This window comes from Rhinichthys klamathensis, unplaced genomic scaffold (genome assembly GCF_029890125.1).
Source record: "Rhinichthys klamathensis goyatoka isolate OS25496 unplaced genomic scaffold, OSU_Roscu_1.1 h1tg000256l_1, whole genome shotgun sequence".
Lineage (NCBI taxonomy): Eukaryota > Metazoa > Chordata > Actinopteri > Cypriniformes > Leuciscidae > Rhinichthys > Rhinichthys klamathensis.
The window spans coordinates 1,630,552-1,644,451 of record NW_026606778.1 but is presented as its reverse complement, the minus strand read 5'-3'; the positions used below and the strand labels follow the sequence as shown (position 1 = coordinate 1,644,451).

At 38.0% G+C, this 13,900-nt stretch overlaps 1 protein-coding gene across 2 annotated transcripts; it reads left to right on the top strand.

Annotated features, from left to right (window-relative positions):
* hmbox1a (homeobox containing 1a) lies at window positions 1-12,586 on the top strand. 2 transcript variants are annotated; one of them, XM_056267181.1, is made up of 9 exons: window positions 1-250; window positions 3,801-4,346; window positions 5,943-6,028; window positions 6,532-6,642; window positions 7,514-7,670; window positions 10,311-10,393; window positions 10,500-10,595; window positions 10,844-10,965; window positions 11,400-12,586. In XM_056267181.1, the coding sequence occupies exons 2-9, from the start codon at window positions 3,802-3,804 to the stop codon at window positions 11,541-11,543; spliced, it is 1,344 nt and encodes a 447-aa protein (XP_056123156.1). In that variant the 5' UTR covers window positions 1-250; window position 3,801; the 3' UTR covers window positions 11,544-12,586. The 2 variants fall into 2 exon arrangements, with proteins under 2 accessions (XP_056123156.1, XP_056123157.1); XM_056267182.1 differs by having other exon boundaries at window positions 3-250; window positions 10,850-10,965; window positions 11,400-12,585.
* The last annotated feature ends 1,314 nt before the right edge of the window (window positions 12,587-13,900 follow it).

The window sequence follows — 13,900 nt, the reverse complement described above, 5'->3', positions numbered from 1 at the left end:
ATGAACTACAACTCCCATGAAACCACCGCAGCGCTTCTGTTAATATCAATATGGCTTCTGTCAGTCAGACAAAGGCGAATCAGTTTTTGCCTTGAAATGAAATCAAATTAGGGAAAGGTAGCGGGAGAGTCGGACATCGTCCTATTTGGCTGGTTCATGTCTGGCGACGGGGATTACAAGGGACGGAAACACTGTCAGTTGAGTTGAATAAATGCTGTGGTGCACGGAGGCCCCGCACGCGCACAATCAGGTAAGTCTGAGATGCCAAATTATAAGAAAGGCGTCATTTGTTAAATCTGTCTGCAGACATGAAACATGCATTGACGTGCAAATGACACCCGGGGGTAAACGAGTTCGGTTCGACTGCTGGTCCGCATCGCATCCGAAGTCACATCTGCTCTCATTCTGTGGTGGGATAGGGGTTTAGAAAAGAAATGCTTGCAACTGTGCAACAACTGACACTGTGTTGACATTGGTGTGTTGTGTTGATGCTTACCTCATTTCATAAATTATTATGACTATTATTATATATTTATGTATTGTATATATCTATATTATTTTAATTATTATTGTTGTTATTATTGTGTTTTGTGTTTTAACAAGGTGTTGCCAGGATCCTATATCATCTAGGTATAAGGTGTATATTGGGTTAAGGATACGATTCCGAATGGTAAAATCTTGGTTCGATAGTTCATGCAGTGATTTTTTTTTTAATTGCAGTGGTTTTTAATTAAGGAAAGTGGCACTCTTAAGACCTCACAAATTCAAAGTTGTCCATGTTTTCTTATAGATACTGTATGTGAATAATTTTATACCCTTACAGTGTATGCAATATACAATTAATCCAAAACACTCGTAATTGTTATTTTTGTCTCGAAATTAAATCGCTTAAATTAATCCAGAGTGGATTTTTAAGGCTGCATGTGTATCCCACCTTATTTTTTTATTGTAAAGGCTTCAGAATACATACATTAAATACATTATATCAACTTAGATTCATTTTTTTATTTACCAACCCAACATACTACAAAAACTGCTGATCAAGCTAAAATATGGAATATGGTTTTAGTATTTGAAACTTCAGCATCCATTTAACAATAAGCAAAGTCAAGTGTGGATGTTACTCTAGTCTTACCGTGGTCCATTCAACCTGTTCTTACTTCAGGACAATTTGCATTTTCTCTGGCTAAGCATCTTTCTGGACTCTGTTTTTCAATTTGTGTCTCAGTTTCTTCCCATCAACTCCATATTTCTTTTTTAGTGCAGCCAGCTTGTGAGACACCCCTTTTTATGCCATATCACTTTATTTTCTCAGAGTGCCCAGTTTGTCCTCACAATGAAAATAATGTGGGGTAAAGTTTATAAAATAAAGAATGTGTTTGAGCACGACTGAATTTATTGGAGGTTTATATGAGGTTTATTTGCATTGTAGGCTTATTAGTAGCAGGGAATAGGGGTTATTAGTGCACATTATAAGCCCGCCTGACATCGTGTTTATGGATTATAATTACAGACAGTGATTTAAATCTTTTTGTTTTGTTTGATTTATTAATATCTTAATTTAAAAAAATATATATCAATACGCAGCTGAAACTGGAAAACCTTGAATGGCATCTCAAACAGCTTTGATAATATGCAGTTTAAGTTTTGTGTGACTCAAATATTCATCTGGTTTGTTCTGTAGATGCGCTTATCATATTCAATATGTTTATAAATATAATTTTAATAGTAGAACCAGTGGGCATCAGGTACTTCAGTCTCTGGATGGGCTGTATTTTCGTTGATGGGCATCTAATAATTATCAGCTGCCTATAGAGGTCAGCTGGTATTTGAAAGATAACCACAAGTTACAAATGAAACAAATGGGCTGTAAAAAGTGTTTAAAATTGTGGAGACGTAAAGCGAGATTCGGGATATTTTGGATGCCGTTCTGATGAAGAGAACCAGGGCATATGGACAAAATCAACTTTGATCTTGAGCTGCTGCAAAACAGATGAGTTTCCTGAAAACTGCTGCCTCCGCACTATAGTTTCATAACTATAATCAGTAACACTTTATTTTACAGTGTCCTTGTTACACATCTTACATGTAGGTACTCTATAAATTATGCATATTACATGCAACTAATTCTATAGTAAGTACATGTAGTTAAGTAATATAACTCAGTACTTAATGCATAATTACACTGTAACACAGACCTTAAAATAAAGTGTAGCCCAAATCTATCAGATTAGAACATGAATATGCAAATAAAAGAAACAATGAGCACCCTAAACTCTAAAGCTCCCGAGAGCATTAAAACATTAAAATTGCATGCACACCAGTAGCCTTGCATTTAATGCTTGATATAGCAAGATTGCATCTTTCTTGATTGTTATTGTTGTAAGTAGTGATGCATTTTTCATTATTAAATATGTATTTGTTACAAGTTCATTTGTCTACACAACTGCATGTGTGCAGACCAGTTAACTGAGTTGGTTTGTCATCAAGTGACAGTTTAATCTCAGTAGAAGTGGTTGTGCGTGCCTGTGGTTGGACACGTCTCCATATGGGCGATTCTGAATTCCTCTATCATTGTGGTTTATCGCCTAGCTTGGCAGAGATTACTAAAAACTAGATTTGATGTTCAAGGTGAAACCTTTACATTTGGGATGGTTTTTTATTTTATTCCCATATAAGACATATTTTGTCATCCTGAAAATATATATGTGGTGCACTGCACACACATTAGTGGGACAATAAGAGACCGTTTTATGACTTTTTTTGACGTTGTTCGGCTTCTACCACTAAAGGCTTGTTTGTTACAGGGTTAATGTATTGTTCTTTTGGAGATGCATAAAAATTAGACTGATCTGATACCGAATGAATCCTCAACAACTCCTGGATGGATTTATTGTTGTTTTTGCTGATTTGCTGTATCTGATGCCTCTGGATAATTAAACCTTTTGAAGCTTTTTAAAGCTTGCTTGGGTGAGCAGAAATCTTTTTTTATTCATTTTATGCAGCGCAGACACCAGGAGACAGTCGTACTCATCAGCAGAATTTATTCTTGAAGAACATGTCGCAGGGAAGTTGAAATCTTCATTTTGTTAAAAGGAGCCTCACCGTTTTCTCGTTTACTTGATTGCATTACACTGTGCCATATGGAATGCATATTGCATTGGCACGAGTTTTGCATTTGCAGCGTCATAAGTTGTAGCTTCCTTTCAAAACTCAGACATTGACCAAATGAACTGAAATACAATGTTTTACGGGATAACAATTCAGCAAAGCATGTGTGTGTGTGTGTGTGGGCAACAGTCAGCCTGGCATTGAGAGGACTATTCTCAGACAAATGCCTTTATGGAGATTCATCCTCAGCTTTTTTACTGAAAGTAGGTTGGCCGCCTCAGATGGAATTTTTCTTGGCAGTTTTCCCTAAAGTTAACCTCCTTCCCCCTCCTCACGTGTTCCAGCTTTCTGCTGTTTAAAGTCTATTAAAAATTCTGTGGTAATGCATGCAGTGTCTTTGCCTTGACCTCAGACAGGCTCCGCACTTCTGTTGCATTGATTGGTCGATAAAGGTGTGGTGACTTTGACATTTTCTTGGAAAAATAGCGCTTTAGTTAGAGCTCATGCGGCCACTGCTACACCTCCTCCGCTGCATTTCTTAGACTAAAGCATTGTTTTTTTTAGTCTAGGCTATGTTATTATGACTTTTATTCCCTATGCAGCCATGTGTTGTGTTTTATCAGCATGGGTTTAAGGATTTCCTCCGACATCAATTCTCTAATGCCGCGGCTCTCTCTTTCTCTTGGCAGAATGTCCCATTATACAGATGAGCCTCGTTTTACCATTGAGCAGATCGACTTGCTGCAGCGGCTACGTCGAAGCGGCATGACAAAGCAAGAGATCTTGCACGCCCTGGAAACCCTCGACCGGCTGGACCGCGAGCACGTGGAGAAGTTCGGCTACCGGCACGCCCATGGCGGAAGCGCGACGGCCGTAGTCAACCACGGCAACAGCAGCAACGCCACCACCTCTTCCAACTCCTGCACTACCTCCACTAACAACCTCACAGCCTCTTCTTCAACGACCTCTACGGCCACACAGACCGGTTACCGCGGCAATGGCCTCTCACCATCTCCTAGCAACAGCTATGACACCTCCCCGCCCCCGACGGTCCCCACCCCCATGCCGGTAGTAGCACCCATGGTCCAAAACGGACGGGACGGCCTTGCCGCTATGCCTAACGGGAAGCTCTCCCCGCCCCGCTTCACTGTTAGCAACACCTCCTCGAGGGCCTTCGCGTTCGAGCATCCGGATGAGGAAGTGGACATCGATGACAGAGTCGAGGAGCTCATGAGGTCAGTGGGATACTCTCCGGATGGGTCATAAACTCATGAGGTGGAAAGTGAAGTCAAGATTGGGAAACAAGTGCTGGTTCTTATTAGGGGCTTTTGCACCGTGTAGTTTTAGGAACTAGCCACCAGGGTGGTTTCCCGAGAATTAATAATTCCCTTAGGAACATTTTCCTGGTTGCATTCGCACCGCCAATAGGAACTCTTAAGTGACGTAAGCCGCGCTTGTTGACGTGACTTTTATTTTGATGGCGTGGTGGACCTTTATTTTGACGGCGCTGAGAACGCCAGAGCCTAAGCACACAGTGCTCGCATTCTCCGTGTTCATTAGTTTACGATCTGTCTAACAGTCCTGTCTAATACGTTATTAGATAGAACTGTTATACATAGAAAGTAGACAGTATATGAAAAGGTATTAGCGTATGCCGTGTGGTAAATGTCCAGTGTTGCTAGCTGAGCAGAAATACATAATCATGTTTCGCTTGGTCCCCTCAAAGTTGCGTTGGATTTTCTCCTTAGCGTATAGGTTAAGAGGTCCATCCATCACTGTTTTCCATGTTCGTAGAGTTATTTCCTGGAGTAAATATATAGGCTATAATAGGCTATAAATATATAGGCGTGCGGTCAATCAGCGTTCACTAACATCACTGGTAGTCCCTATAGTGCTGGTTTAGACCCTACTCTGAAGTAGGAGCTAAATTAGTTCCTCCAAAAGGAGTTCCTAGAACTAAAATCATTCCTAGTTTCCTGTGGTGCGAATACGCCAAATAAATCCGGGTTCTTCCGCCAATAGTTCTAGGAACTATGAAAAGGTTCCTCCGGTGCGAAAGCCCTTATTCAGAACCTGTTCTCATTTGAAAATGTTGAACTTGAAAAAGAAAAACTGAATAGTGCAACATAATACACAGTAAAAAAAAGAAAAGAAAGCAGTGTAGTCCAAATTATGAACAGTTGACTAATGTATGGTTCTTTTACATGAATCACAAGTGAACTTATCAGGCTAAAATGACTAATACTGAATTTGACTCATTAACTTTGCTCATATCTGAACTGAAACTGTATTATTTGTGGTTTGTGAGACTTAAATTACTGGTTGTTCAAATGACAACATAGTTAAAGTTGGCGTGAAACAGAAGCTGCGATAAATCTTTTCTTCTGTATTCAGACGTATATATATGAGTGAAACGCCTTCTCGGACAAGAAAAAATGTAGGGCGGGACTTATAGTGCCGATTGCCTATCGGGAATCGGATTGGATCGTTAGATCATTGTGATTTGCTATTGCTGTGATCTAATGTGAGTGACAGATTGTCCCTGCGCTGCGTGACTGTCCTCGCCCCAATAAACAGAGAAGAGATGTCCCTTCAATTGGGAGAAGTTATGAATAAAGATTACGATAGTAAATACTGAAATATTCCATAAAAATGTGAAAGTTCATGGTGACTTTAAAGATACGCATTAGGGACATTTTTGTTGTAACAAATGGTGGTTTCCAAATTTTACCATAGTAACCATAGCAATACCAATAGTATTGTGGTTTTTCATTTGATGTCATTTTTTAGTCTCAGTGTGTGTCTCTCTCTCTCTCTCTCTCTCGTTGTAGAATGGACAGTGCTATAATTAAAGAAGAGATTAAAGCATTCTTGGGGAATCGGCGAATATCACAGGCAGTAGTTGCCCAAGTTACAGGTTAGTGTTCTTTGCCTTTTTGTTTTCCAAATTGAAAAACTAATATATTGTGATTTATTCTGTGACTAACATTGTCCTAGTTACTTTGTGTAATGAAAAAGAGAGCAGTTAAAGCACACCATGATATGTTTTGTTATGAAAGAAATGTCAGCTATGTCTTATGACTGCCTTTTATTAAAAGGGACAGTTCACCCAAAAATGAAAATTCTATCATTTACTCACCCTTTTGTTGTTCCAAACCTGTATGAGTTTCTTTCTTTTGTTGAACTAAAAAAGAAGATATTTTGAAGAATGTTGGTAACCAGACAGTTGACGGCAGCCATTGACTTCTGTAGAAGAAGAAGAAAATACTACAGAAGTCAATAGCTACCGACAACTGTCTGGTTACCAACATTCCAACACCAATTTTCATTTTTTGGGGGTGGGATTTGTCAAGTCTGGCCTTAGGAGAGACATATGCAAGTCAGATTTTGCCCTTATATGCTGTGTGTCTTCCTCTGCAGGTATCAGTCAGAGCCGGATCTCTCATTGGCTGCTCCAGCAGGGCTCAGACCTCAGCGAGCAGAAGAAAAGAGCCTTCTACCGCTGGTACCAACTAGAGAAAACTACACCTGGTAATATGTCCAATGTCTTTCTAACATTTCTATCATTCATTTGAACATTTTTGTCATTCATTTTAACTTTAACTCTAAACATACCCTTAAAATTAATAAAAATATATAAATTATTGGGTGATAAAAAATGTTCCAGGAACATATCCTATTTGGGATATGTTTAATTTAATTTATTGGTTGTGTGCATGTTAATCTTCCCTATTTACATTACCTCTCATATGGAAGCTTGTTTCCATCACGCAATACATTTTTTTTTTATAACTCGCAATTGCGAGTTATAAAGTTCCATTCCAACGAAAGAAAGACGGACTTTATTTGGCACGCGATATAAACACGCAATGCTGACCTTATAACACACAAAAAAGAAAAAAAGTCAGAATTGCAACATGTAAACTCGTAAAAATGTCCGTAGCCATCATCGAATGGTCACTTAAAAATAATCATTAAAAACACAAATTTAATTAACACTTTTAAATTGAATCTTTGGCAATTGAAATTTCCATACTGTACATTATAATCTTGTGATGCCTAAATTCATTGAAGCATTTTTTTTAGAATTTTAAATTTTAAATTTTTTGAATTATTGAGTTTGCTAGTTTTATTATTATAATTTTTTTTACACAAAATATGCAATATCAGCCATGTCTTGTTGTTTAACAGCCATAACATGAATAATTATTGTGATCTCAGACGTTCAGTGAATAGATTTGAAGATTCATGACCCAAACCCAGAACACCAGTTTCTTATTATCAGTTGCTTTCAGACACAGTGAACAGGCTTTAGTCTACCAGAAAGTCTGTCCTCAGAAGCACACAGACTGTTTCCCTTATGACACTTCATCTGAGATGACATGTCATGTTTGTGCCCCAGGTGCAACACTAGCGATGCGGCCCACCCCGATGGCCCTGGAGGACATTGTGGAGTGGCGTCAAACACCCCCTCCCATTAGCAGCACCCAGGGCAGCTTCCGTCTGCGGCGTGGAAGCCGCTTCACCTGGAGGAAAGAGTGTCTGGCGGTCATGGAGAGGTGAGAGGATATGGTAAATTGTGTGAATGGTCAGGAAAGTTACTGTGTGTCGTCCCATGAAAGTACATTTTTGTAGGTTTTATTTTGTGGCACTTATAAAGGTTACAATAAGGTTCCATTTGTTAACATTAGTTAACTACATTTGTTAACATGAACTAACAATGAAAAATATTTCCAAAGCATCTGTTAATGTTCATTTCAACATTTACTGATACATTAAAAAATGAAAAGTTCTATTGATATTATTCAATGGACTTGAGCTAACATGAACTTACAATAAAAAGTTGTCTCGAATGAATAAAAAAAAAAAATGAATTTGCTCATTGTTAATTTAATTTTCAGTTAAAGCTGCTGTCCGTAGCTTTTTTGGGGTTAAAAATGATCCAAAATACATATTTGAGAAAATACATAACCAGCCAGTGTTCAAAACTATCTGCTTGCCTTAGCTCGATTCAAAGCGGTAAGCTTGTAATAATGTTTTTAATTCCAGTGGTACTGGTGGATTTCCGCGGGAGATTTGAGCATGTCTTTGCGTCATTACGTCACATCTGTACACATAAAGAAGGAGTCTCGGCTAGTAGGCTATATTGCGTGTGAGGATGTTGGAGGTGGAGATTTATAGCCTTTTCTCACAGCACTTGATATAATTAAACTTATCAATTTGATGGCGGACCCAGAAAGGTTCAAACGACAATCACCAGTGACAACTGATTCACCCGCTGTAAAATGCAAAAGACTTGTTTCGGACTTCGGAGTGGCTACAGAAAAAGAGAGACTGCAACCAGACCCATGCGAAAACAAGGATACGTAACTTATCGGCAGCGGTGGAATGGAACGAAGTTCAAATACTTCGTTACTTTACTTAAGTACACTTTTCACGTATGTTTACTTTACTTAAGTAGAATCAATAGTGTATACTTATTACTTTTACTTCGTTACATTTTGCAGCAATTATTATACTTTCTACTCCACTACATTTCTACAATGTTCTGTTACATTTTCTGATCAGTTTTTCCCCTGCCGTTCGTCGCATGTTTGTCTCAACAGTGAAGTTTGGTTGCCATATCAACCCGGTCACACTAAATGCGTCTCTATAGCACGCAGTGTGTTTATCGTGCAATTTATATGCGGAAATTTGTTTTTATGTGCATAGGATACGCATGGGTAGGTTAGGGTAGATTTAGTAGTGGTGTGGGGTGCGTGTGTATTCTACGTTTGGTTAGGATTAGTATGGCAAGCCAAGAGGTTCAGAATTACACCATAAATGAATCGCGTTTACAGCCAAACCCTGTCACATTAAGCTTGATGTGATGTATATTGCCTAATTGCAAGCTTGTTCAGAAATGGTGACAGAAACTTAAAAAAATAACGGCTTTTCCATCATTACATTTATATTTATTCATTTAGCTGACGCTTTTATCCAAAGTGACTTACAATTGCTATATATGTCAGAGGTCGCACGCCTTTGGAGCAACTAGGGGTTAAGTGTCTTGCTCAGGGACACATTGGTGTCTCACAGTGGATTCGAACCCGGGTCTCTCACACCAAAGGCATGTGTCTTCCAAAAGGAAATTATTCCAAAAAGAATAATCTGTGATTCTGAATGCCAGTCTCCACACCGGCGCGGTGACTGACAGCTGCACACTCTCCTCAAACACTGTGTTCATCCGCGCTGTGCCGTGTCGAGGGTGTTGAAGTACAACTCACGTAAAGTTGATAATTCCGCGAATGACTGCAATTGCAGATTTCAAACAGAGATGGCGACAAAGAGGAAAAACGCCGGACTGCAGCTTTAATTTTCATTAACTAACATTAACTAATGGAACCTTATTGTAGTGTTACCATTTTTGTTTTGTTTTAGCATTTAACAGTCCAGTTAGACATTACCAGCTTTTTCCTAAAGGTCATGAAAATTCTTATTAGAAAATGTATGCTAATTATTAGACTAATGAATTGAAAGCTAATTTCTACAAATATCCTCTTGTCATAATTAATTTTTCAATAGACGGTTCACATGTGGTAAAAAATCACAGGTGGTAACAGGATTAAACAACAAACACTTTGTATAGCAATCAAATTTAATTCATTTATAAATATACTATTGTATATAGATTGTCAATTTGTTTGTTTATAGTTAACTAATGTTAATTTATACAAGTTGAAATGTTAAAATATATCTATAAAGTTACATTAATTTTAAAAGTATTGTTCATTGCTAGTTCCATGATACCAATGCATTAACTAAGGTTAACGGACTTTGAAACTCATGGTAGTGTTAATTTATCTTTTAATTTGACTTTTGATTTAATTTGATCTTTTAAACATTGTTTTATTTCAATAAGTTATTGTTTTACTAATAATTAACTCTTTAAATGAAACACAGCATGTCGTACGTATAGTATAGGTTTTTGCTGTGATATCATTACTAGTATCAAGAATTGTGAAATTTCACTGGAATTGGTATTGACTACTGAAATGTTGGTATTGTGACAAACGTAAAACGTAGTCAACCTAAATCTAAAAGTATCTAGTTTAAATAAAGACATAATGCAAGAAGCTTATATTTAAAGCTATATAATGTGTCAATTGCATGATAATTTCATCTTATCTTATCTTTGTTGTCTTATATTTTTGCACAAGTTATTTCAACGACAACCAGTACCCCGACGAAGCCAAACGAGAGGAAATTGCCAACGCCTGCAATGCAGTTATTCAAAAACCAGGTAGGATGTTTAAACACAGCCCCCATAAAGAAGATGAATGCATGTGTAAATGCTTGTTATCGAGGCCCCAGACATTATTGATGAGCTCTGCTGTGATTTGATTAAGGGAAGAAGCTTTCAGATCTTGAGAGGGTCACGTCTCTGAAAGTTTACAACTGGTTTGCCAACAGACGGAAGGAAATTAAGAGAAGAGCCAACATAGGTAATGTTGAAGCCCTCTGGGGACAGACAAAGCTCGAATTACACGCAACAATGCATTTTGAATATGGACAATGTAATTATTTCCATTGCATTGTTATCACCGTGCTGCAGCTGTCTCATTCAAAATGTGCAATCATCAGAAATATTGAATTTACAGAAAAAATGGCCTTTCAGAAAACGCCATTCCATCATGTTGGGTACATCCTAATGGGCGCAGATATGTTATGGCAAGGTCTGTTTTTTTCTAAGAAGCAGCAATCCTGGAGAGTCATGGGATTGATGTCCAAAGCCCAGGAGGACATTCCAACAGCGATGAGATCGATGGAAATGACTACGGTGAGCAAGTAGCTGCTGACCAAGTTTTGGGAATGGTAAGGGATTTTTAAAAATATATCAACCATCCCAACATGATTTAGCTAGAATGGCCTATATTTGAATAACAAATTGGCTTTTTTTTTACCATTTGTACCATAATTAAAATGGCCAATACCTGCTAATAATTATTGTCATGTTATCGCTAAAAAAACACTTCAAATTAATTTAGCCATCACAACTTTATAATGTACTGTATAAAAATAAAATCATTTTGAGATTTGCTAAAGATTACATTTAACAGTTTTAATAAATTATTAGCGTTTAATCTCTAATAACTGATGTTACAAATATGTTGCCGATATACTGTGGTTTGTTTGTATGAACAATTTCATGCTCCTTTGTCTTTTAATGACACAAAGTCATTCAAACAGGTTTGCGGGGGAAAATCAGAGGGCTTCAGACCAATCTCTGGTTCTCTACTCCCTTATAGGACGACAACACCGGCCCAATAGAACACCAGGACCCCATAGCTTTGGCAGTGGAGATGGCCGCTGTCAATCACACCATCCTGGCTCTGGCGAGGCAGGGAGGAGCTGCCAGTGACATCAAGACAGAGGTGCTGGATGACGAGTGAGAATCTTCCCTTCGTCGTGGAGCGCGGGAGGGAAGCCGAAGGAGAAATGTGGGGTTACGGAAGCAAAGCCACACAGTTGGTGCGTGAACTGGGATTGAGGAATATGGCCAGGTCGTGGATGACCAAAGTGAATGCGGAGACTGTTAACCCAACATTCCCTCCTTCCACCTCCCTCCTACATGTGACGCCTCAATAGTCTTTTCATTAATACCGTTTTCCTACGCGCAGCAGGTCGGGGAGGCGCTGCGTTTAAACTGTTGATGGAACTTCATGTGTCATATCACCCTGACATATCCCATACTTGGATAGTGAATTTCGTCTCTCAGTTTTCCTTCTTTCAGGAAGTCTTCTTTGCAGGATATAAGAGGTCAGTATCATACTAAATGTTCACTGCCTCAGCCTCTCCAGGGAAAGTGTGTTGGGAAGCATATTCTCTCTCACTTCTTAACTTATTTCTTTATCTACGTGCAGTCCAGCATTGCTGAAGTTGCATTTTGAACTTGTACACTTGTCACCAGGGTCCAAAATTAACACTCGCCTACTACCAAATGCGTACCAGCGGCTTTGCCGAGTAAATAGAACAAACTTTCTGGGCAGTTGTTCAGAACTGTAACATAGTTGGGAGATGATTAAAACTACATGTGTGACCCACCCGTCCTGGCAAAATGAGTCGGAATGCGCACGGGCTAATTACGAGCTACTGGCAAAACAAGTGAAATATGTACATTTTGGTCGAATTTGTGGTTTTCACAAAAATGAGTTCATTAAGCCTTCGTCTAGTGATCCCAATGCTCCAAATAGCAATTAAACATCTAAAATGATCTTTATTTGTATGTTTTCTGAGAGGTGTACCTTCCTAAATCTTTCCTTTGTTTTAATAATCCATGAAAAATTGTCGTTTTTCTCTGCTCACTTCTCGACTACTGGTGCTTCCCCTTAACACAAGTTTGGTATCGTTGTAAATGTAATGCGCAGCATTCCAACTTTGTGAATATTCATAGCGAATTCTCGATGGCATGAGTGAACCAATGAAATGTGATTTTCAAACTCATGCTGATGTAAACGCGTGCGATCACGATATACACGTATACACAGAATTACAGTATTTCAAAATATCTGTTTTGGCAAGTATTCTGTTATGTCTTAAATGAACGTTTGGTTAACTGTTGGGGAAAATCATCTAATCTGTAAAATATATTAGATCCGTGCAGTACAGTAGGTCTTAATATATAGGCTGTCTGTCTCATTATTGTTAATCAAACAATTGCGGTATCATGGGGAAAAAAAGTATTTTTCCTATAGAAAAAAAGCAGAATTTGGTGGTATTACCAGGGATTTTAAGGTAAGGTATGGTATGGTACGGTATAAGGCATCATACATAATTTTGAAGGTTTTTTAATAGAGAATGTGAAATAACAACTAATTTTTAAAAAACATTTGCTCCTTGTCACTCATTTTGCCAGCACGGGTCACATATTTTCAAAAATCGACTAAAGTTTATTAACCAGTTCTGTATAATTAGGCTGAATTTCAACAGTTTTTTTTGTGGCCGTTTTACATAAAATGCTAAATTAAAAAATTAAAAATCAGCTCTAGATGAAGTGCAATACAATTGTATAGAACACAAAGTGTTTTAAAAGTTTTGACATTTAAATAACATTATTTAAAAAGTTATTTTAACTCCATACGTCATCTTAATAATGGCTAAAATGCTACAAAAAAAACAGTGTGATACACAGTGCATCAGCCAAAGACGTCTTTCTGAATATGTATATTTCTGTAGTGATCGTGTTTAAACAAGATGAATTTAAATACGCAACTTCTCTGGAAAAGGTTTCATCATGCACAATGTCTTACAGCCAAAGTGTAGCATGCTAATTGAAGCATCATCACTACAATATCTAAACTACAAGCAAAAAAATGATAAAAACGTGCTTAAAAATCAGTTATAACTCATAACTAAACATATTACATGTCTTAAGTGCGGCATTCTGCCCTCGCTAATGCAAGCGTTTTCGGTCAATGGTATCTGTTGCTATTTGTGCGTCTTCAAACTTCTTCCAGTTTATCTGGGATGACGGCGCTGGAAAAACAACTAAATAATTAAACTATAATTGAGATAAGAATGTTTTATCTCAAGTCCAACAAAATACAGTTTTATGCCTACTAGAATGAAATATTTGTTTCCATGAAATTGGCGAAACGTTAATTCTGGACCCTGGTTGTCACATTAGAAATTGCATAGGACTGTATAGTTGCATACCATAACCGGCCTGCTGGCTTCAGCAATTATGTATTGCACTTTTAATTACTGGCGGCAGCTTATTTATGTTTCTGCCGCTACACAACTGTGCATC